This window comes from Neopelma chrysocephalum, unplaced genomic scaffold, assembly GCF_003984885.1.
Source record: "Neopelma chrysocephalum unplaced genomic scaffold, ASM398488v2 Primary Assembly neopelma1_87, whole genome shotgun sequence".
In the NCBI taxonomy this organism is placed as follows: domain Eukaryota; kingdom Metazoa; phylum Chordata; class Aves; order Passeriformes; family Pipridae; genus Neopelma; species Neopelma chrysocephalum.
This window is the reverse complement of record NW_020897749.1, coordinates 1,891,782-1,915,725: the sequence shown is the minus strand read 5'-3', so window position 1 is coordinate 1,915,725 and position 23,944 is coordinate 1,891,782. Positions and strand designations below refer to the sequence as shown.

The 23,944-nt window shown below is 37.9% G+C and overlaps 1 protein-coding gene across 3 annotated transcripts in view; it reads left to right on the top strand.

Moving 5' to 3' along the window:
• CADM2 (cell adhesion molecule 2) overlaps positions 1–23,944 on the top strand; it is a 610,241-nt gene that overhangs the window by 423,584 nt on the left and 162,713 nt on the right. For all 3 annotated transcript variants that reach the window (XM_027692565.1, XM_027692563.1, XM_027692564.1), the window contains one exon: positions 5,670–5,819. In XM_027692565.1, the coding sequence (XP_027548366.1) occupies positions 5,670–5,819 (150 nt within the window). The remainder of the gene's footprint in view (positions 1–5,669; positions 5,820–23,944) is intronic.

Sequence of the window (23,944 nt, the reverse complement as noted above, 5' to 3'; positions counted from 1 at the left end):
AGTTCCTTGCCTTCTCAACCAAACGTGTGCTCTGTTGTTTGGGTTTTTTGGGGTGGTTTTTTTAGGGCCTGGTCCTAATGAAATCAGTATTAAAAAATCAGACAGTTCTGAAAAATAATTTGTTCAATATTTTTTTTCTTTATTTCCTCTGATACAACTTTGCATTTTTATGGGCTATGGTTTTGGCTGACTTCATGCTATAAAGGTATCAAATAAAAGGCTTTGTGGTTCTGTGTAAGACTGAAAAGGATAAATCTCTGCTATAGAACTGTAAACTCTACTTTTTCCCTCCTATATGCTGACAAGCTTAATTTACCTCATAGGGACACTGGGCAGGTAGAGCTGAGGTGTCAAAACATTGCTAATTCACTCCTGTCACCTCTTGTTCAGGCCCTCCTCTCTATCCACAACTACTTTTTTTTTTTTTTCATGACTTTCTGGTAAACAGTGACATGAGTAGACAAAGCTTCCTGCACCTATACGGTGAAATGCTCTTAATTTGTAACATAACTGTTTACTACAGGAACAGATATTTGCAGAAACAAAAGTAAAGAGAGGATTATGTTTTCTCAGTGCTTACACCCATCTAGCCACATTTATAATTAGCCTGGTAAATTGATTAGAATGTATCACCTAAGCATCAAGTGGAAGTGTTGAACTCATTAAAGAGCTTTCATTGTAATTGCAAAAAAGTAAAAAAAAAAACACAAAAACCACCAAACCCACAAAACCAAGCAAAAAACCTAACCCAAACATAAACAAACAAACATGAGATGAACTTACATGATGAATGTTTCCAAACTGGAACAAATAATGATAATTATTCTGCATAGACTTGTCACATACTGAGATAAAAATCAATGTTAAAATCCACAGAAGCAGTTTAGCCATGATTTCTAGGTGGTGGTGGGGGGCAAATAAAAGCTTTTCTTGACAGGAAACAGCTTGTGGCTAATGGGATATGAGCCCGTCAGTTCTACTGCAGAGCAGTATTGGTCCTCCACAAAGCATTGCAGAAACAACCTGTGGTAGAATATACTTAACTATAGCTCCATCTAGTCAAACTATTTGAAATAATTGTGCTAAAAAAGCTTCCTAAAATGAGCAGAGGGACTGGGGATACAACATGATGACAGCAATGTCTAAATGCAGCTGCCTTTTTGCCACAGCTTCATTGCTTATTGTAGCTTACCTTTGCATAACATTGTAGTGTTTTCTAATGAAACTCCTCACTTCCTTTTCAGTTAGAAAAGAATTGTAATATGGGCCATCAGTAATTTATTTATTTTTTTTACTCTTTAGTAATGTACTCCATACAGACAGGAAAATAGTTTGTCCTTCCTCAAGGTTTGATCATGGAACAGAATGTAATTGTATATACAGTGGTGGATATATATGTGTTTGATTGACTTGACCTGCTGGTGGAGGGTAGAAATGTCATTGCCAGCCATTTGTTGTGAGAAAAGCAAGTCAGCTGGATGAGTAGCCCTGTCTTTACAATGGTGATCATCTGAGTTGTGTTCCTTATCTCAATCATAGCTGTCAATCACCTCAGGTAATAGTAAAGTAGGAAATAAATTGTACTGAACTTACCTAAAATGCTGTGTTCAGTGCAGTGAAACATAGGGAAGTGTGGAAGTGTATCTAAGAGCTACAGGAGGAGAACTGGAAGGAGGGCCTGTCTTTGGAATGGTGTCTGAGAGAAAACTCCCATCATCATAGTAGACCATCAGTCACAGTTGGATTCCTGCCTGATCCTCTGGCCCAGGGGACTCATCTTGGTGTGCAAACAAGAACACAAAGTGCTGGTGGAGAAGTGGCATCACCTTTGCATTTTTTTCCTTCTGTAACTGCAGCAGTGAGGTTTTCCAGGTCTGGGCCTGAACACACTTCAGAAAAAAAGATGACAAATTGCAGAGGTCACAGAGAAGAGCCACAGACTAATTAAGGGATTAGAAAAATACGGTTTCGACAGGAAGACTTAGGAGCTCAATTTATTTAGATTATCAAAAAGAAGGTTAATGGGTGATATGATCACAGTCTCTAAGTGCCTACAAGAGAAATTTGATAAGAAACAGCTCTTCAGAGCAGGGTAAAAGATATAAGAGCTACTGGAAGCTAAGTGTTACAGCAACATACCAGGAGTAAATTCTGTGGTTTTGTTTAAACAAGGGTGACTGCTGCTCTCTGAAATAAGTTACCAAAGGGGCCATTAATTGTCCATTACTAGACTTCTTAAGTCAAGGTGAAATGCTTTTGTTAGAGGACATTTTCTTGTTTAAACTCTGCTTCCAGATTTAAGGAAGAAATTAGGAAATGGGAGTTTAGTACCAGTATTAAAAACTGTTCATACTAAAGAATCATAGTGGTAGTGTTGGGTTGTTGAAATTACGATAGCCCCAATGTGGCAGGGCCTTTAGACTTCCCTTCTTATTGAAGGCTCATCACCAACTATCCTTGATTTAATGAGCCTATTCAAATGGATCAGAACCAGCCTATTCAGTGCTGGGAGTGCGAATGGTTTTTTTGGCAGAGGTAATAAGTTACCCCATAAAGGGTTTTCCAAAGCAAGTCTCTTGGGGAATGATGTGATTCCAGTCAGTGGTCTCCAACCTGCTCCACCTGTGGCCTGGGTTCTCCATCTCACTGAGCACTTGCATGGACTGGCACCTTCCCTGGCATCCTTCCTGGGAACATGCTACCTCCCCATTTATCAGAAACAAGGCCTCTCCCACAAAACAGTCAGTCCCCCCAGGAACCATATGCAATCTTTAGTGGCATAAAAACACTTCTTTGATGCTTAAAACACACAATGCTGGTGCTTTCTTTAGTGTTCATCTGTTTCATGCAGGGTTTTACAGCCTTCTCCAGTCCACTTGCTGATAGATTTTGTCTTTATTGAGAAGTGTTCAGTATCCATTCATGTGGTCTCACTTTATCTATTTTAATCTGTTCTGCACGGGCTCCTTTCTTTCCACTTGGGCTAGTCTCCATATTAGATGACTCATTTTCTCTGTACCTCTTTCTCCACTCCAAGCTTCCTATGAAGCTCCGTGCATGTTCCCCAGATCCACGCAGCTTCTCTGTTGGTAAGGGATGGGATGAATGTTTAGGTCTCATTTTTATATGCTAGATTATTTCTTGCTTCCAAAACATCAGCACACACTAGAGTGGTCAGAGAAAAGAAAGTTCTTTTGTCCTCTTCAGATTGTGGCATCTCCATTGCCCATTTATCCGGTTGATCAGAATAGTTTACATACTAACCACTCTTCTGGTCAGATAAGTCTGTGACTTCACAGTCATGAGCACATGACAGACTGCAGGTACACTGACACCTTCATGGTGAGAACTGTAATATCCGAAAGGGAATATAGGGTAATTATGGGGAGATCAGGGTAATTATGGGGAGATCTCCTAAATTGTGTTAATAAGGTCCTAAATCATTACAGCGGGTTTTTTTATTAAACCATCCTCCATTCCAGGTCTTTAATGTAAATGACAGATTTCACTGTGCTAATCTCTGGCAGTAGGTTCTGTTTAATGCTTTTGTATGCAAAAGGTATTTTAGCCCACATAGCCTCCTATCCACAACTCACACTTTGGAAGGTTATTTCTTTGGTAAGTTGCTTGTAATTTAGTGGAAGTAATAACAGACTGTGTGCGTTTTTTTGGATCTTTAAAATTCTAATTTAAGCGATAAGCAATTTATGCAATATCTTGAGGTTCCTTGACACATTGGAATTGAAAGAGGGGAAATAGAAGGAAATGACAAATCTTTTCTGTTTTCTTTTTTTTTTCGTCCTTGTTTATGATTTTTCACTCATCAAGTATTTCTCAACGTGTGGCTTTCAGGAAGCAGGGTTTGATTAATGAAGTGTCAGATACAGAGGATGTCATGAGAATTTCAGCGTTTTCTGTTTGCAGCATTTAAATTATCCATGGTGTTTTCAACATTCCTTATTTTTTATTTACTATATCCGTTATCCTATGGATAGTAAATACCGTCTTGAGTAAATATCAGTACACAGTAAGTGTTGATCTTTAGACATCTGTAGGAAGTTGATATTTATGCAAAAATTATACCAGTTATTCAGATTTGCATTTTGATGGAAATATTTATTTCACTGATGTAGGTAGTTATTTCCCACATCTAAGACCATCATAATTATTTTATATAGGGAAACCAATCCGTAGGGAAATCTGGCTACAATTACATCTCTGGTAGTATCAATAGGTCAAATAGAAGTTCAGTTGTTAGTCTTTTAATTTGTACTTCATTATTCTGCTCATCTGAAAACCTGTATACTAGATAATAGATTTTCATTATCATGCCTTTTATGTAGAAGATATGCTTCAGTTTAACTTCGTTGGGAACAACTGGGATGAGAGCCACTAAAACAGGATGTTTCTGTGAAGGTTTTGTGCTGGATTTGTGATTCTGTATCGGTATGATTAGTGAATATTGTATATATTATTTCCTTGATGTACTTATGACATGTCTATGAGCTTCTTTGCTCCTGTAGGACTGTAGAGAGGTTTTTAGTTTCTGACACATCCCACTTGAGTGTCAGTCTTGGCATTATGGTTCCTATGTGAGCAGCTTTACCTACTCTTCAGTGCTTCTTTCATTAACAGAACTTGTATAAAAGGAGAGGAAGAAAGAAGCATATGTTTGATTTAGAGTATTGGATTGTCTTTCTTTTGCACAGTATCCTTAAGTAAATTAATATATGTCCTAGACAATGATCATAGAATCCATGATGTGTCTTGCTGACTACTGAAGGTTTCTTTCTTTCCCCGCCCGTATTAAAATGACTTCCATGTTTTTCTTCCACGTTTTTACCTCGCTCCCTTCTTGCAATACAGTTTGTCAGAATGTGTTGTGCTGTTTGACAAGGGCTGTGCTATTCTCCCCACACATAAACACTTTAGTCTAACTATGCCATTGAAAATGCTCGTGATTTAAGAACCTGAGTGATACTGCTCCTGTATTGTGTGGAGGCATTTGGAAATCTTCCCAGTGACTTTTCAGCAAGCACTTAATGTGATTCATAACGCTCTGGGATAGAATCACAGATGTGAAAGAGACCTACTACATCATCTCTTCCATTTTCATATGAGATCAGGTTATATTCCCTCAGCAGAGTATGCATCAAGTATTAGATTCACACTACATTTGCTCTCCAACAACTTTCCAAACCTGACACGGAAAACGTCATCCTGAGAGGCCTTTAAAATGTATAAAAAGAAACAGGGAGTCATGGTTGCCCTGTCCCTCTGTTTGAAAAACTCTGTGTGGATTTTTATGTTATGGTTTCAGTGATGTTTTCAACACTGATTTAACTATATTGTCTGTACTGAGTCATCTGTGGGTATGTCTGAGGAGATAAAATTGCAGGGCACTTCTTTGTAACTGTATAGTATGTCTTATGGGGGGGGGAAGAATACCTATTTCTTAATTCATCTATCTGTTTCTCAGATACAGAGAATATATTGTAAATGTAATTTTTTTCGGTTTATTGTGCTACCTTGGTCAGAATAGATCACGTTGAATTCAGGGTCTGTCATCTGTGGGAAGCTGCTTCAATAAATTCAATTCTGCAACCTAAATATTTTCTTTTTTTTCTTCTTACTCTCTTCCCTTCTGCCTTCCTCCCCTCCCTCCTCAGGCAGCCAAGGGCAGTTTCCACTTACACAGAACGTCACGGTTGTTGAAGGGGGAACAGCAAATTTGACCTGCAGGGTCGATCAAAATGATAACACCTCCCTCCAGTGGTCAAATCCAGCTCAACAGACACTGTACTTCGATGACAAGAAAGGTAAATTGTTTCCTCAACTCATGCTTCTGCACCATTTTTTGTAAGAAAAAAATGTTTAAAACCATTTCTCTTTAATATTCTAATATGAAAATATTTACTAGGAATGTATTTTTTCATTTATAATTTAATTTTTTTGAAGGGGCACTCACTGAAGTATTCTCTTGCATATAAAATTATATTTAAATTATTAAAGGAAAAGAATAGGATTTGAAAGTCTGATTGTAAGATAATTTGGTAAATATTGTTGCAAAACATCTTGGAAAAGCATTTATGAGTGGCAAGGGTTGGCAAGAGAAGTAGTAGCCCATAAACTTTGTGACTTGTTTTTATTAGTGTGTATGCATATATATCTATATTATGTATATTTTTATATATATGTATACAATCCCACTGTTAGCTTCAAGTGTACTGCAGCGTGGATGTTAGTACAATGCACAGTTGCTGTGGTAGGTGTTCTTAACAGCTAATAAAAACAATTGGGTTCTGTGCCCTGATATTTCCAATTTTTCCATGCAATGATTTTTTTTTTTTTAACTTTAGTTAAATTAGAGCATAAAAAAAGACAGGAAAACATCCATTCCTTACAAAAAGATGGTCATTATATCTGCAATGGTTTTTATTTTTGAGATGTTTATCTTAATTTGAACTGAAAAAGCATTGCATTTTACATAATAGGATGTTAACATAAAGGTTACATGAGAATTAAAACTGAAGTTAGGGGTGGTAAATTCATCACTTAGCTTTAAAAATGTAAAAGCTTTGGTGTTGATTTCGATGGTACAGAAGTTCAACCTTTTTTTTTATACTTAATTCTGGTGCTTGAATTTATTCTGAAAGGTGCTACATACTCTAGAACGTATTTTAACAAGTGCACTTATTACTCTGCTTAAAATTGAAGAACTGCTGTCCAAATGCTTTGCTGAATGATTACAAGACTAAAACACCTTGCAGGACTGAAAACACTTTGTGGATCTGTGCACTTCAATAAAAGAGAATCTAAACCCTGTCATTTTATACCTGCAGAAGCTGCAATCAAAATATGTTTTTTTACTATTAATATAATAGCTGAATAGAATCTCTTGATGGTGTTGAAGTGGTTCCTTTCTCTTTTATCTAATTTCCTGTAGCGTGTAATCATTTGATTTGCAATTTCTTTGAAATCATAAGTACCTTTTGAATGTAGGATTGAGGATGAGAGGTTTATAAGGTGCAAACTTTTGAGCTGTAAGTCTAGTGCTGTAACCTCTGCTCATATGGACCCCTTTATTTTAGCTGTAATCATTAGTGATTTGGGATGGGTGAGTAATGTCTGCAGAACTAAAAGCAGAGAGAACTTGTCTGTTGATAGAGCACATCAATACTCAGAAAATCTATAACTTTATAAAAAATAAGTGACATTTTAAAGGATGCTGAGAAGGACGTGGGAAGACTGCAAATACATTAATTTGAACATAGTAGCCATTTTGGTGTGAATTGAATTTTCTGTGTGCTTAAGCTAAATTCGTAATTTTACAACGAATAATTGAAGTTTGTATTACTTTTTAATATAATGAATTGAAGCCACAGAATTTGAATGGCATGCAGAATAGTAAGTACTTAGAAGCAATTTATATTCCCCACAGGAAATGTGAGGAGCTGAAGTGTGTAAATTTAAAGGACCACACTCTTTATTGAACTTTCAGCTTTTCCCAAGACTTCAAGGAATAGTAGATAATTCATTTTATGGAGGAATTACTCTGCATCTGTTAGACGGGAAAATGTCTTCCTGTGGTCAAGAAAAACTTCAGGTCCTTCAATCAGAGATATTTACTCTGTCTCCTGCTGGTGAAGGTTTCCACTCTGTGTGACATTTCCAGTCTTGAGTCTACTGAGGGGAGTGAAAAGTACATCCAATTCCTGCATGGAAATCATTCTGCCATTTCTGAAAATGAAGTACAGCTTTCACTGACAATTTTTTTTCTGTACGTTCTTACAAGTAAGAAAGAGATTTCCTTTACATTCTTTAGATGCTTGCATTATTGAACCAAAATGGAGGATTTATGACTCTTATATCTTGGTGGTTTTCTCAGGAAATGATGGCAAATGAAACTGTAAAGTTGTTTTTTTTTCCCCTCTCCTCATGTCCCACTTCTCACAGCCAGGCATATAATTTTGTCATCAAAAAAGTAGCTTTCTACTAGATCCAGTTATTGTATTTAATTTATTGAGAGCAGTGCCTCAGCCAGAGTCTTTTCAAACCTGTCTCTTATTGTTAACCAAAACCAACCTTCAGGTCTTACTTATCCCTTCAACACCATGAACACTGGTGTTTAATATCATGTTTTTCCAACCCCAAAAATTGATGAAAGCTTGGATAGGTATAGAGTTACATTCTGTGTGGGAAACAGAAGCTTAGACAAGGAGCATCACCAGTAGCCTTTATATCCATCAGAGGTGAGTAACTGTGGGTGTTGCCACATTCAGAACTAAATGAAATTTTCTTACTTTTAACTTCAATAAGTTATTTTCTATTTATACGAATGACACACGTGGGAATGAGACTACATTTCTTTCATGTCCGGAAGCATAAAAAAGAAATTCAAGAAACCTTTGATTGCTATATATTTTAATAATTTTGAGAGGGTCAAGTAGTAAAATGAAGGAACACACCCTCAAAGAAGAGTGGAATGTATAGCAAAAGATGAGGGAGTTGAGAGCTGTCAGCATATAGAATCATGGAATCATCAAGGTTAGAAAAGAGCTTTAAGATCATCAAGTCCAACCATTAGCCTGGGACCACCACCATATGGCAGAAGAGGTCCAAAAATAGAGCAAATTGTCCATGTAGTGAAAAGCCCTCTGCTGCTTTTCCTTGGTGGGACCCCTTTCATGTTCATGCTTCTTTTTCAAGCAAATTGGTTCCCTTGTCTTGCAGAGACATTTTCTGACCAAAACAGAACTTGCCATGGGCCAAGAAAAGAGTCTCTTGGTAACCCGGAATTTCTGCTTCCCATCCCCATGCCTTTTCACAAAAGGTTAATTATTGGAGTCTAGTTAATTAAAAATGGATTACATATATATTATGAAAAACACATTCATGTCATTTTGCTTTCTTCTCAACTGTGATGCAATCATTGACATTAAAGTTAGGAGTCATTCTTCCTTTTTCTGTTTTAGACATTCTGAATAAGTACAGAAATGCAATGAGACAAACACACTAATACCAAAGCTACATTGTTAAAATTATTCTTCTGCTTCTGGTCACATACTGCCATGACCACCTGTTTTTAGGTACAGTTTTTCCCACTAAGGAGGATTTTGTGGCTGGGAAAGAGCACTTCTATCCCTACCCTCACATCAATTTAATTTTTATTTAATATTTATGAAGGAGACAAGGACTATTTTTAACTTGAGACATTTTTGGCACATAGCCTATGCAGTCTTAAAATGATACAAATAGAAATTTAATAGAGTTTTGTTTCATAAATGGCATAGCTATAAATTTAGTGAATATGAAACCACAGTTCAGAGATTGTTTCTGGGTTTTCATCACTTTAAGTAGATTATTTTGGTTTTTTTATAAATTTAGGCCTAAAATATGTTTTACTCATTGTGGTGATGGAAATTGGGAGAGGAAAGAAATCCCATTTTCCTATGGGAAATTAAGTAATAGCTTTGTTTTAGTATCTAACCAAGATGAACCAGTTGCTTCCCTCCAATTCATACTTTGTCACTCTAAAGCATATTAAGGCTGGAATTAACTTCGTCTTCATTATTATTCTAACACAGAGTAGCTAAAATATATGAAAATACAAATGTTTGATCTCGTGGACTTGGTCTCATTGATGACTTGTCTCCTTCAGCATGCTGTCTGCCTGTTGTCCTTTTTGGTACTTGTGTTTTTTCTGGTTCCTCTGCCTTGTAGCTTCAAGGACATTGTGCATCAATTTGATTTTGAACTCTTCCTCTTTAATTTGAAACATAAAATATTTACCTTACAGTAAAAAACGCTGTATTGCATAAATGGATACATGGTCTTAAATGTTAACAAGCTTAACAACCTTACCTTGGTTTTCCACCCCCTGATAGAATTTTAAAGACTGTGTCTTCCTGAAAATTAGGAATTCACTAACCCAACCTAAGCAAGTTCAGATTCTTCAGAAACAAATTCAAATTGCAGGCTGCACTTGAAATGAGTCTTTCCCAACACAATTTTCAATTAAATTGAATAATTGCCATGGAAACCTCCGTATCACTTTATGCACCCTAGTACCTATAATTGCATCGCTGCCTTTGGAAGAAGCACAATGTGTAACCATGTAGAACTGGCGGATATTATTTTAAATTAGCATAGGTTATTTTAGTCTGTCTTCACTGGTGTAACTTCTTAAGGATTTTGAGTGGGCAATAAACACAGAGAGACATAAATATGAATGCAGGTCTATAGGAAAAAGGGCACAGCGTGGAAACACAGAGGTAGTTGATAAAGGGAAGGCTGAAAAAAACCCCCACATTTATGCAGCTCGCTATGGCAGCAGTCTTCTCATATTCCCATTCAGTAGGGAATATAGATAAATATGGAGCAGGATATTGAGTTATAGAGGAGACATGTACAACTGAACAATGGCTGTTGATATCAGAGGTGTTCAATCTCGTCAATACAAAAATGTGTAATCAGACCATAAAAAGGAAGAGAAAGTTGTACCTGGCGCACGCATTACCTGACAGTTTTGCTCAGTCAGGCAAGTGCAAGTGTAAAATACCTGCTCTTCACCTTAACAGGGGAGTTTTTGGGTCTGTTGATAGTAAAACAATCATGTGTTGACATTATCATGATAAGTTTGCCACAAAGTGACACACCAGATTTTGATGAGACACATCCCTGATGCTAATCATAGATGGGTACAGGTCCCCCGTGCTTTCAAGTGGTAGCACTTTCTTGTCCTAGTAAAAAATTAGCAAGCATATTCCAGCCTCAGGATTATTCGTCCTTCAGCAGCAGAATATGTTTCTTTAGATGACCTTTGATTTTTGTACATGTAAGAGCACTTGGCATTTATGTAACTCACTATCATCTTGAAAGCTTTCAGAGATACTGGTGCACTAGGCAAGGGTTATGAGAGGGCACTGAGCTTGCAAAGCTCCTGAGAGCTTCCCTGATAGGCCTGTTGCCTCAGGTGATCTTGTGGAAATGTGTTTGGGTAGAGTAGCTGCCCATAAGGTTTAGCATTTGCTTCCTCTTGGGGGTGGCACTACTGTGTGTAAGTTTAGAGAGAGGACATGTCCCTAATCAAATCATTGTGACCATGGGGATACCCAGCTGTGCTATCAGCTCCATGAAAACAACTCTTAACCTTTTTTTTTTCCTGAATATAAAGATATTTAGAGGGAGATTGAAATTCACAGTGCACAAGGTATGGGATTTTAGTTACAGTGTCACATGTATCAGTTTAGGAGGATTCATTAGTCCAGAGAAATTTCTTAATATAACACTGAAAACTAAATGGTGATTGAATTGCCATGTAAGAGGCTGGTACTTTCAGGCATGAAAATCCTGTCTCTCTGATGTTACAGATATAGGAGTCCTTCCTAGTTAGCTGTATTTACCCTTTAACTTGTTTTGTGAAAGCCAACTCTGGATATTGAATTTAAGTATAAACCAAATTTACACCAATCTGTGGCGATTCAGCCTCAGATTCTAATCTACATAAACAAGCAGAGGCACTTGTGAGTTACAAAAATAATTTGAGATTATTTCTGATTGGAGGGAAATGACAAATGTACCTCTTGTAGGGTATTTAGTGATTCTATTAAGCGGTAGAATTTAAGATGTAGTGTTTACACGTAGACAAAAGGAATAGGTTTGTACAAAATATGAGCCAGAGAAGCAAACAAAATAATGTTTCTTTTTTTGCAATAGAAAGGAAAGTAGAACATACCTGCTTTAGATTAGTTATGCAGACAAGGAGGCAGACAGGCTGTACTGTTGGGAAGACTGAGAGCATTAACATTTCAGTAATGTGAAATGAAATAGCAATGATTGATGGACTTACGTCTCCACCTTCACATGCTCTGTTTCCTATTACATAATTGAGTGGAGATGGTATCAGACAGTAGATGATGACCAAACTTAACCTCATCCTAAGGTACACATATAAATTAAAGATTCACTGTTACTTAGAGTTTAATAAACCCTTTCAATGAGATAATACCTTGTAGCGAACCTATGAAGTAGCAACAAAAGCAATGGCAAAAATGCAAGAAAACTATACAGATAAATATTGAAGTACTAATTTATGTCTGGAAAAGTTTGGGGGAAGTTATACAGAGGCACAGGATTTTATTTTATCTTCTTATTTTTCTCCCTGAGCTGAATAGCGATAGTTTGTAAATGCCTTAGAATATTTGAGAGGTTTCTGGCACTTAAAGAAAAGACTGTATGAGAAAGAAATCTGGTTTTCACAATGGGCTTTCCGTAAAGATCTTTTAGAATAGCCCTCCCTAGGTATGTAGTTAAGTTTAATTTTTTATGTCGGTCAGATCTGTTGATTTCACATTTATGCTGTACAACTCTCAGTAGCTATCTGGCCAACTCTTATCTTTCCTTGAGGCCCACAGTATGACATGTAGGGACAGATAACCTGGATAAGTCTTTCAGTTGCAGTTTTGTTTCTTACTAATGGGTTCTTACGTTTGTTCTTGTGCTCACTCACTGCCCTGAGAAAAAGTTACGGATCAAGGTTAAGACAGTTTGATAAGTGAAGGAAATGGAAATAAAAAACCAGGTGATGGAAAGGCAATCACTCAACCCCTCCCACCAGCAAACCAGTGCCCAGGCAGTCTCCAAGCAATCCCTGCTTGGGGAAAACAGCTCCCAAGTTTTCCTGCTATATTGTATGGAATAACACCCCTTGGTCGGTTTGGCTCAGCAGTCCTGGCTGTGTCCCCTCCCAACCTCTTGGCCACCCCCAGCCTTCTCACTGTAGGTGCAGAGTGAGAAACAGAGAAGGCCTTGACACTGCTTAGCAATAACCAGTGCACTGATGTGTTTCCCACACGGTTTTGGTCACGAACCCAAACCACAGCACCATATGGGCTGCTAGGAAGTATCCCTACCAAACCCAGCACACCTTACCTCCAGGTCATGGATAGGAAACAGCCTTAAATAACTTCGGGTCATTTAGTTCCTTAGCGCTCAGAAGGAAAAAGGAAGCTGCCTTAGATCTTTTGAGATCAAGAAATGTCTCACTTTGTCCTTAAAACCCACGGTTTCAAAAACAGGTTGCCACTTCTGAAATCCAGAATGCTTGCGTTCGTGGATCTTGAAAAAGATAACGTGATAAAAGAGAGCAGGAGTCTGTTAAAATATCTTGACAGTTATTGTCTGTATGAATATGAAAATTACATTTAAAAAATGTATTACAATGCATTAGAATATTATTTCATTGCAATAAATTAGTAGAACTACTCCCACTTACAGCATTTATTTTTTAATTTCTTAGCAGTATTAAGGAAGTAAATGGCCGTATTGTAGAGGTGGTTAGAAAGCGTAGGAGTTTGCATTATATTGTGCTGAAGTGTGGGTATGTGCAAAATTAAGTTTACCAGCACTCAAGCTAAATGGAGAATGAAGCTGATAAATTGGAATATGATGAAGTGAAGCAGTAGTTGTGATGACACTGCTAAGATTTCTCTGTAATGAAGTTTCACAATACTCAGGCTGCTGGCTGTTCTTGTTTTAAATGGCAAAGAATCTTTTAAGTGGGAAGAGTGAGATTTCCTTTCTTTTATTTTTTTTTGGGGGGGTGAGGGGGCGGGGGTGAAGTTCAAAGGAGGTGCAAAGAGAAATTTCATATACCTGCCCTCTCTTCCATGTTTACATGGATGAACAAAACTTCCTGGGATTTCTGAAGAAAGTGGACCTATTACATTAAATTCTGAACCTGTTGGTGTTTTTTCAGGCAGCTCTTAGACCAAATGATAGTGAGGAAAAATTTGAGTGCAGAGAAGGGCAAGTGGGAGAATATGCTCATGGCCATAAGCAGTAGATCCAGGAGCAGTAGAGCTCTACATTGTACATCATGTGCACAAACGTGAAGGGGGCAGGAAAAAATATTTGTTTTTAATCAGCATTTCTCCTTACAGAAAGTGAAGGCCATTTTTTTGAAGAAACTAAGTGATAGGTAAGAGTGCTGATTGTTGTATCAGTGTGTATTCAATACAATGCAGTCACAGGAATAAGAAAATTATCAGATGGGCCTGAACCTGAGTGTTTTGTCCTCTAAGTGATTGTTAAATCCAAGAAAATTTAACATTGGAGAAAAGAAAGAGCGGACTTTGCAAAGGATAACTGATATTTGCAGGTCGGGTGAAAATTGTGCTTCTCAAAGGAAAACAGCAGCAGTGGAAAAGGTTGAAGTGCAAATATTTAGAAATGGCATATCACTACATAAAAGCATAGAAATATTTATGATTAAAAGGGAAAGACAGTCACAGAACTTTCAGGTATTCCCTGGAGAGAGATGTGTGATATATTGGATACAGAAATAAGAAAAAATCCACACCACAAGTATAGTCATGACTTTGCATCTGGAGGACAAACTTCTTACAAGGGCAAACCAGAGCCCCCTGAAAACATGACAATATCTGCATGGCACAGTGCCATGAAGAGACATCTGAGCTAACACTTAAACTAGCTAAGATGTTGCAGATTTGTCTGTCCAGATTCCACAAGGTTTCTCCAAGCAAATTGGGTCAGCTGAAAAGAACAGCGTTTTCAGCGTAGCTTATAGACATGGATGTGACTTCCCACATTTAAAATTTAAGGTTCTGCAACACACTGGGTAGTGATACTGGGAACAGTCACTCAAAAGCTGACTTTGAAACAGAAACTGGAATTGAATGCAATAAAATCACAGCAGCCCTGGACTAACAGCAGGTGGTACAGTCACTGCCATCCCAGCTGCTTTTAGAAGGGTTAATGTGGAGATTAACTGTCAGCCAGTAAATGCTGGAGGAATAAAAACACAGCAGGTCAAGGAGAAATGTAGTTCAGGAGAGTGATTCAACAACATATTTTTAGAGAATTACCCAAGTGGATGGAAAAGAACTCCAAAGGATACGACTTAAGGACAGTGACTGCTAGGTAGGAAAACAGTAATGGAATAGGAAAAGCATCTTCTATCAGCATGATACAGAATTCCCACTCTGCATTAACTAGGCCTGAGACAACTGGATTGACTCCAAACCTGCCCCAGAACGTGGTTTGATAACACAGTTGTACCTGTGGACTTCAGCCCTGCTCCTTCTGAAATTACAGCTTCTCTGAGAAGATGGAGGCTTGCCAGATAGTGGGAAATTTTCCACATTGCTCAGGCAAATATGGTAAAGAAGTCCCAGAGCTACCTGTGACCCAAGATGTTATGTCCTTGTAATGTTGCATTAGCAGGGCTTAAGAGTCTGCTGGCTAGGGGAGATAAATTTTCTCTGGGTTAGTGGCAGTGAGTGTGAATGTCTCTGCAGCGTGCTTTCCTCCACTTCTGTTCTCACACTTAGCAAGGGTGAGGACAGCTGGGGTCTTTTCTCACTGGAAGCATGAATTTGCTTTTCTTTAACCTAAAAAAAAGAGAATATACTGGTAAAGGCTCACTTTCAGCCACTCTGTATGCCCCAGGAAGGCTCAGTGTAAATGACTGGACTGCTTAAGTTTAAAGACGGTAGTAAAGAAACATGACATTTTACTTTTGAATAGTCACCCCAAAAATAAGATCGTGTTGACTGGCACTATGTGATATTAAGGAATTATATGAGAAATCCTTATTTTGTTTAGGACGAAGAGCTGCTTGTAAAGAAATTGTTAAAACATGTATAATGTATCCACTGAAACAAATTTGTAAGAGACAAGAACTAAATATAACTGAAATTTTTTTGATGCATCCTGCATATCACATTCCCACCTTATCATGTGAATATATTGCCAAATCCTGCTATGTTGCCAAAAATAGAATTCTATATTGAAATTTCCAATGAAAGTGGGAAACAAATTAAAGACAAATTTTACCAGATCTAACATCAGATATCAGGAAGCCAATCCAAAAGCCAGATGGAGCAGGTTATAGGATGACCTCAGTATTAAGGTCAGGCAAGCTGAGGATTTTAATATATCCAAAGATTTAAAATAGAGGCAGTAAGTGTATGCTTTTATAGTGCCTAGATGTGCCTAAAAATAATAGTATTTTCAATTTCTGAGGTTGAAGCAAAGGATCTACCATTATTAGAAGTGCTCATCTTCCCACTCCCTTTCTGGTAGAAACTTGTTTAAGGAACATGATTGTTTCAGCACAGAAATTGTAACAAATCATCATGTCCTGGATCTTTAAGGATCTGTGTGCAGAGAAGTAATTGCTGATGAGCTGCTGATATGGGGTGAAAATCCTCAATAACTCAGTGAGAGACTGTGTGATGTTCTGCTGTGAGCCAAAGAAAATAACTTTAAATTGAACAGAAATGAGAACTGTATCAACCTGAATGAGATTACTTTCAGAGGAATGTACTCTGGGTAAAAAGAGCTTGAGGAAAACACAGAAACCAAAAGGCAATTGTGTAAATGGAGAAAAAAACCCAAACCAACAAACCAGTAGCACAGAGAGTTCAAGTCGTGTTAACAGATGTTAAAAAAAGATTAATTATAAATCTCCATGCCTGTAACAGTTAATCTACAGTAACTGATGGATAATTATTGATATCTGTATATTCATTGTCAAATATTAATAAGTTTTCAAGATGCTGCCTAAATAATATAAAATAATTTCAAAACTGGTAAGAAAAATTAGGCTTCTGAAGTCTGAAATAAAACCAAGATGTAAGATTAGTGTATAGATGCTAATAAAAGTATTTTTTGAAAGAAAAAGGCAGATGTGAATTTCCACTAGGAAGTCTGAGAAGCAAAGAAGCATTTTTTGTATGTGGCAGCTTTATTAAGTCTGGAGCTGCATCCCAAGTGCCTTCTAGTTGACTGAAATATATACAAACTGTTGGACCAACCATTACCTTTTTCTTCCTTGAACCTCAGCTCAGCTTCTGCAGCAAAGGCCCATTGATCAGTCTGATCAAACATTTTAAATGTAATCTGTCACTAACTATTACTATTTTATTTCTATCCATAGATGTATTGTCTTGTAGCAGCCTAGGAGAATAATAATGCCATGCAACTACACCGACAGCTCAAATGTATGTTAAATAGAAGCAAAACAGCTTAAATAGAATTTCTCATTATCTAAAACAACACTTTGAAGCAAAAAAATAGAATGCCATCTTACTAGATCATTCTTCCCATGGAGGTTATCTGGTTGTGGTTCAGTTTATGACAGGGAACAAAAGCTTGGTTTATAAAATGTGCATCGAAATGTACAGTCTTAGCATATGTATATTTATTTTCCTTCATAGAGGATATGTTTTCCCTTCTGATAGTCTTCAATTTTTTCAGTCATTTTTTCGGCCTAAAAATAAAGCACGTGTCATTTGTATTTTTTCCCATCTTGAAAGAAATAGTCATTAGTCTCAGTGCAAATCTCATCCTTTCTATTTTTGATGCCATGGTTGTGCTGCTTATTAGCACTGAGGAGAAAACCTGTCTGGATTGAACCATGTTCAATGAACACACCAAACTTGCGTGAAACTATATCTTATATTTGTTGAACAGAACTAGTACTAATAATACCTGTAACTAATACAAAAAAGGGCAGACAAGACTTAAAATCTGCCTTATTCAAGGAAGAAAAAATTCCAATGGCTTGCAAATCAATTTATAGCATATGATTGTGGGAATAAAATAGTACCCTTCAATCGTTTTTACCTCCGTTACAGAGATATAAGTTGTATCAGCCACCACAACAGTAGAAAAGGAACAGTTGCACTGTTTATACTATAATCAAACAGTTTGGGTTTTGCATGCTGCTTGAACAATTGACTATTGAGCGAGCTTTAAAATTGTTATTATATTAAAAATACGTATGAATAATTCAATCTCTTAACTGTCAAAGGTTGCCGAGGAGAATCAAGGAACAGTCACATTCCATTTCTTTTAGCAGCATGATAGAAAGTTTTTGTACACAATTAATGCAATGATTATCTGAAAATGAGGGATAGGGTCTGAGAAGTAAAGAATTGCCTCTGTTGAGTTGAACCATGGGGAATTTCTGGAAGATTTACAATTGTATTGGCTCATTGCTTAATCGGATGGCAGAAAGATGTTCTCAGTATGTATTCCTTCCTTTAATGAAAGAGGTGATTAACCCATGCCAAATGCTATCTTTAAAGTCTTTTTTCTCCAACTACCTAGCAAAATTTTATTTAATCCCTCTACAGATGCACAGTACGTTCTGCTGAGGTAGTTGATAAAAAACCATTTTTGGTCATTTTTAATTTTTGAAGAATAAATGTTTATCATCGTCACGTCTTGTGAGAAAACCAGAAGAGGCATGAAGGACTCTATACAGCTGAGCTCTTGGCAAGTCTAGTGGCAACACTTTAAATGCTCCTGTCTCCAGTTGTCTGTCCTGCCCCACTGCCAGATGTTGTTTAAAGGCATTGTGAAAACAGCAGCAGAAGGGAATTTGCTCTCTGCCAGCACAGGAAAATATGCAGCTCTTTTCCATCAGATTTTGTTCCTTTGTTCTGATTCTGTTATGGGAGTGGTAATTGCTAGTGCTGGGAATAGAATCCGAGGCTGTTTCTTAAACCACCATTACTAATTCCATCAAAGCACTTACGCCACAACCCAGACTGCTACAGAATAACTTTGCTCTGCAATCCTCTGGTCTGCCTGGGGAACATTCCTGACAGTTCTGATCCACTGGAAAAGTAGAAATGTCAACTTAAAAAGTCAGACTTGTATCTGCATTAGTCAGAGCTTTCTTAGCAACTGACTCACACATACAGAATTTTCTCCCTGGGCAGATAAGACAGGATTGTGAATGGGCATTTTTTTAGACCTGTTGAAAGGCTTCAGGTTCCCCTTATTAGCATAAAAAATAATTTCTTATAATTTTTCTTTTTCCTCACAATTCACAGTGCTTTGATGCTGCCTGGTCAATATTTTTGCATTTCAAATGGCTTTTTTTCCTGAGCATCTGTTAGTGTGGGGCCAGGTAAGGAGCCTTGGAAGGGAGGGTTTATTCCTTCTTTGTTTGTCGCAGTGTACAATTTCATACTGGAATTATTCTTGCACTCAAGTGGAAGGATCACCATAGTAAAGCTATTGAGAAACCTCATGGGTGTTTTTCAGGTAAAGTGGTTGCTCACCAGTCATAACAAAAAATTATGTTATAAACGAAGTATCAAGGTTTTATGTGAATGACACATGCCTGATCTTTCACCCTAAATTAACTTCTGTAAAAGGCTATGAAAAGGGAACATCTTTCACAGTGAAAAACAGAAAAAGTCTGGAAAAAAAGGTTCTAGACTACTATACCCACACCTTCTGTAACAGGCATACTTAGTCATCAAGACATCTTTCCTTTGTTTGTCTTTCAGGTGTAGCTCTGTATTCATGATTAACAAGCTTCTTTACTGAAGCTGTTGAGCATTAATAAGAAATTTTTTAAAGCTACCCTCCTTCAGAACTTAACCGAAGTGAGATCTGGACTTGCTGTGTTAAAGGAAATATCACCATTTTATTATTTCCCTTTTCAAAATGTGACATTAGGTATCAAACTTGATTTAGGGGAGAGGAGAGAATTTGCCCCATGTAAACATACTGGTTTTTAAAATAATTTTAAAATGTTTGTTTCAGTTCAGATTTATATATACGGAATGGAAACTTGTTCTAAAATAAAAATACTCCATTTCCATCTGTTGTGGTTTAACCCCAGACAGCAGCCAAGCTCCACAGAGCTGCTCTCTCACTCCCCCAGCAGTGGGATCAGGGAGAGAATCTGAATGATTAAAGTAGGAAAACCAGGAGGTTGAGATGAAGACAGTTTAATAGGGAAAGCAAAGCCTGCACACACAAGCAAAGCAAAACAAGGAATTCGTTCACTGCTTCCCGTGGGCAGGCAGGGGCTCAGCCATGTCCAGGAGAGCAGGGCCCCCATCACACATAACGGTGACTTGGGAAGACAAACACCATCACTCCAAATGTCCTGTCCCTTCTTCCTTCTTCCCTCCACTTTATATATTGATCATGGTGTCATATGGTCTGGAATATCCCCTTGCTCAGTTGGGGTCACCTGTCCTGGCTGTGTCTCCTCCCAGTTTCCCAGGCACCTCCAGCCTCCTCACCAGCCTGGCAGTAGAAACAGCGGAAAAGTCCTTGGCTCTGCTCAGCAAGAACAAAAACATCTCTGTATCATCAACCCTGTGTTCAGCACAAATCCAAAACACAGCCCCTACCAGCCACTGTGAAGGAAATTACCTCTACCCCAACCCAAACCAGCACACCATCCTATCAGCACAATTTTTTTTTTTTTTAAAAAAGAAAATAGAAAGTGAGGCAATACCACATCAATTAATTAGTGATTTTTCTCCATGAATAACAGGGGTTTGTCAGTGTGGGTTTTTTGTTTCACACATCAGCCTATGTGCACAGGTTACTGACAAAGCATCATTCCTTTTTCTGTCTCTATTCAATAGCTTCAGATTGAAAACTAAATTTAATATAGGGCTTGGTTTTATCACCTTACACACTCATTACTGGTGTGGTATGTTGGAGCCATCGAAAGGTCCACTTCAAGAATCAGGTTCATATGCAGAAGAGTTGGCCTGAAACTGAATTTCAGTCCCTTGGGAAATAAGAACAAGGCATCAACCTTGGCACCACAGAGCAAAACCCCACTAACACAAACTGCTGCTTAGAATGGCTCTTCCTCACAAGTATTCCCTGTCAGAACAACATCCAGTTCTCTCAGAGGGGGGATCAAGCCCCCGGGTTTGGGAACTGCAGGCTCAGTTCCTGCTCTGTAACAGCTGAGGGCTGGGGCACCTGTGAGTGCTTGTCTGTAGAAAGTGAAGGGGCAGCATCACAAGGTAGTGTGTTGCTAAATAGCATTGCTTTGTGTTGTGGGAAGGTCCAGCAGTAGGATACCTGCATCATTTTGGATGCTTTTTGTGCCAGTTTCTGGTGGGATTTGTTCCTAGCAGAAGCAGAAGATGTCTGCTGCTTTCTTTCTGAGCCATCTTGAGGGGTTTTTTTCTGCTTATTTTCAGAAAGCGAGCACCATCAATAGGGCAAAAGAAAGGTACAGTTTACAAGTCCTTTAACCATTTCTTTCTTTGCTCGTTAAAAATTTGCACCTTGGTCACATCTGTGCTATAATATAGGATGATGAAAAAGCAAGACGTATCTTTGTTTTGATGCCCTGCTCTTTCGCTGAACTCTTCTACTCCCACTCCCTGAGGAAATTAAAACTATAATATTGAAACATGTTGTGGTTTTGTGTAAAATAACTTCCTTTTGTAGTGAGTTAGACTTTCAAAATACAGCTTGGTTTGAGTATTGAAGTTATCAAAGAGGTGCACACTTTTACCCATTTATAGATGAAAGTGTGCTAAGCAGAAAGGCATCATCCTTGCTTTATTGCTCACATTATTCTCTGTCTGACTGTATTCCAGTTAAGGTGATGTAAGAAAAGTTTATTCCAAACATATTTCTTTCTGTTCTGCCTCTACTGCTCGAGCCAGAGTTCATCATCAGAGGATGATGCAGTGCCACATCAACACACAATGCAGAGGCTCCCGACGACAGTTGTAAACGTTTTCCTATCATGTTATGTTTGAACCACTTCTTTTGAGAGCCTGTAGAGGAATTCAGAAAAGCTAATGCAACTCAGGTCAGCCTGTGCTATTTCCAAGATTTTTAAGCCTGGATGAGCTTGGACTCATCCTCCAGATCGATGTGTCCTAAAGTGTATATCATTGCTTTTTCAAAAATGAGAGGATTTACTGTCCAAAAAGTGTCAGCCTTGCTGCTGAAGACTTTAAGAGGTGCAGTTCATCTGTGTTTAACAAAATCTGCTGGCAATGATGCTGTCAATTTGTAATGAAGTAAGTTAAAGGGGTCTGTATACAAATTATCAGTGCACTGCAGCTTCCTGAGGGAATGGTTTTCACGCTGGTCAGTAATAAACCCATTTTGTGGGGGGGGGGGAGGGAAACCACAAACCCTTATTAATACAGATTTTCAGATTGTGACAGAATCTTCCCCTTTCTCCTGAGACAGTCAAATAGCCTACATCTATGTTTGTGTTTTCAAACACGGGACAGAGTAGCAAAGGGAAAGATCAAATGGCAGTGATATGAAAATGTCCTTATTCATTTTATGTGCTTGGTAACAATTTTGAAGGAAGATATTCAGGCACTCATATTTTGTATCAAGTTCCTCTTTCTTCTTTTAACCACCAACAATAAATGGGTATTTTTTTATGTCAAACTGATCAAGGAGCAGTAGATCAGAATCGTCCTTCAAGTTGTTATAGAGGCGATAAGGATTAATTTCTTATTTTAAAATGTGCAAATTACTCTCCTTGTCTGAGAGCAGTATGTCACCCAGCCATCCCTCCCATTTACCACAGTTTTACTTATGATAAAAAGGGCCTTGCATCTCACTGTACGGGCACGACATGAAGGAGACCTAATAGTAAAGATTTAATAGGCCTGGAATAGAGGGTAATAGAAATTGAATTGGTGTAATTTATGTGGTGCTGACAACAGTATGATCTGAGAATCTTCAAAGGTGCTCCCTTCCACCCTGTGTAGAAAGGAGCTGGTATTTTCAAGTCATGGTCCTGCAAGGGGTGTACTGTCAGTGCGGTTTTCTCCGACTTTTTCTGGAATTTTGTGTGTGTTTAATCTGAAGTGTTGGAGGAAAACCCGTTTTTAGGCAGTGTTCCTAGCAAATGGCAGCACATATAACTGCACCATCAGTTAATTCACATTCTCTTCTTTCAAATGCTACCTCATTAATATTTGAATCTGTTGTCCAGTTCCAGTCTGTTTCAAAGGAAGTGTGAGTATCGAATATCTATAAATTCACGGGTATTAGGAGCATGAAAGAAGGCGATTTAAATTTATTCTGCTACTGCAAGAAAGGCAGGTAGCATTTTTTTCTCCTCCACTCAAAGAGGCAGAGACTGACCAGGCAGCTGAGATAGGAGAATGAGGCAGCTAGAGAGCTCATGCAGAGCTCCAGATAGGAAGGGTAAGTCCCATTTGTTTCTTACCTAGCAGGGAAGGATGGAGAAATAAGCTGGGAATTTTTGTAAAAAGGGCAAATTAATTTCTGTGATGTAGACAGGACAGGTATAAAGTCTTGGGAGTTCATGTTTCAGTAGCTTTTTGCTGAAAAACTGACTTAAAAGTCATGCAAAGCTATTTCTTTAAGAACTTTCCGTGTTCAAGAAATTAAATTACAGCAGTCTCACTCCCAACTGTTGCCTAATAGGCATGTTGTGTCTGTAACAGACCAAATCATGACATGGAATAGCAGATACAACTCTGTCCTCATCAGTGACATTAACTTGCTTATGTAAGAAGTTAATTTGGCTCTGTGATTCTCAGTGTAAAGAAGTTCTGTGCCAGGCTGCAAAAGTCTATAATACACAAACATGAAAATACTCTTTTTACTGAGAGTCAACTGGAACTTTATTTGTTTGCTATTGAAGTGAACATGAACAAGTTCTCACTTCAAGCCAGTGTTTATTCCCAAGGTAAAAAGGAGTTTAAAATCTTGACTCACTATAAAGTAGACAAAATGAAGAAGAAAACTTTCATTCTGAACTTTTAAGCAATTTCTGAACAGACTAGGAAAAAAGGATCCATTAAATATCCATGTTAATGATGTAGACTTTCTCTGAAAGTAAAATGGGTATTTTGACAATGTAATGCTGAGCATTTTTATGCAAAAGAAGTAACGCTGGAAGATTGTGCGGGTAATGAGGATCTCCCCCACCACTAAAAATTCCTTGGGGGTGAAAATGCAGTTAGAAAAAAAACCTCAGAACCATTAAACAGACTAACTTACTATTTTGTACTTAAAACCAATGCCAGGTTTATAAAAACTGGTTTCATATCACATGGAAACCTACCTTAGGCATGTCACTAATACCAGGTCACAGCTCTTTGGAATTGTATACCAGGCTTTAGGCATAAAT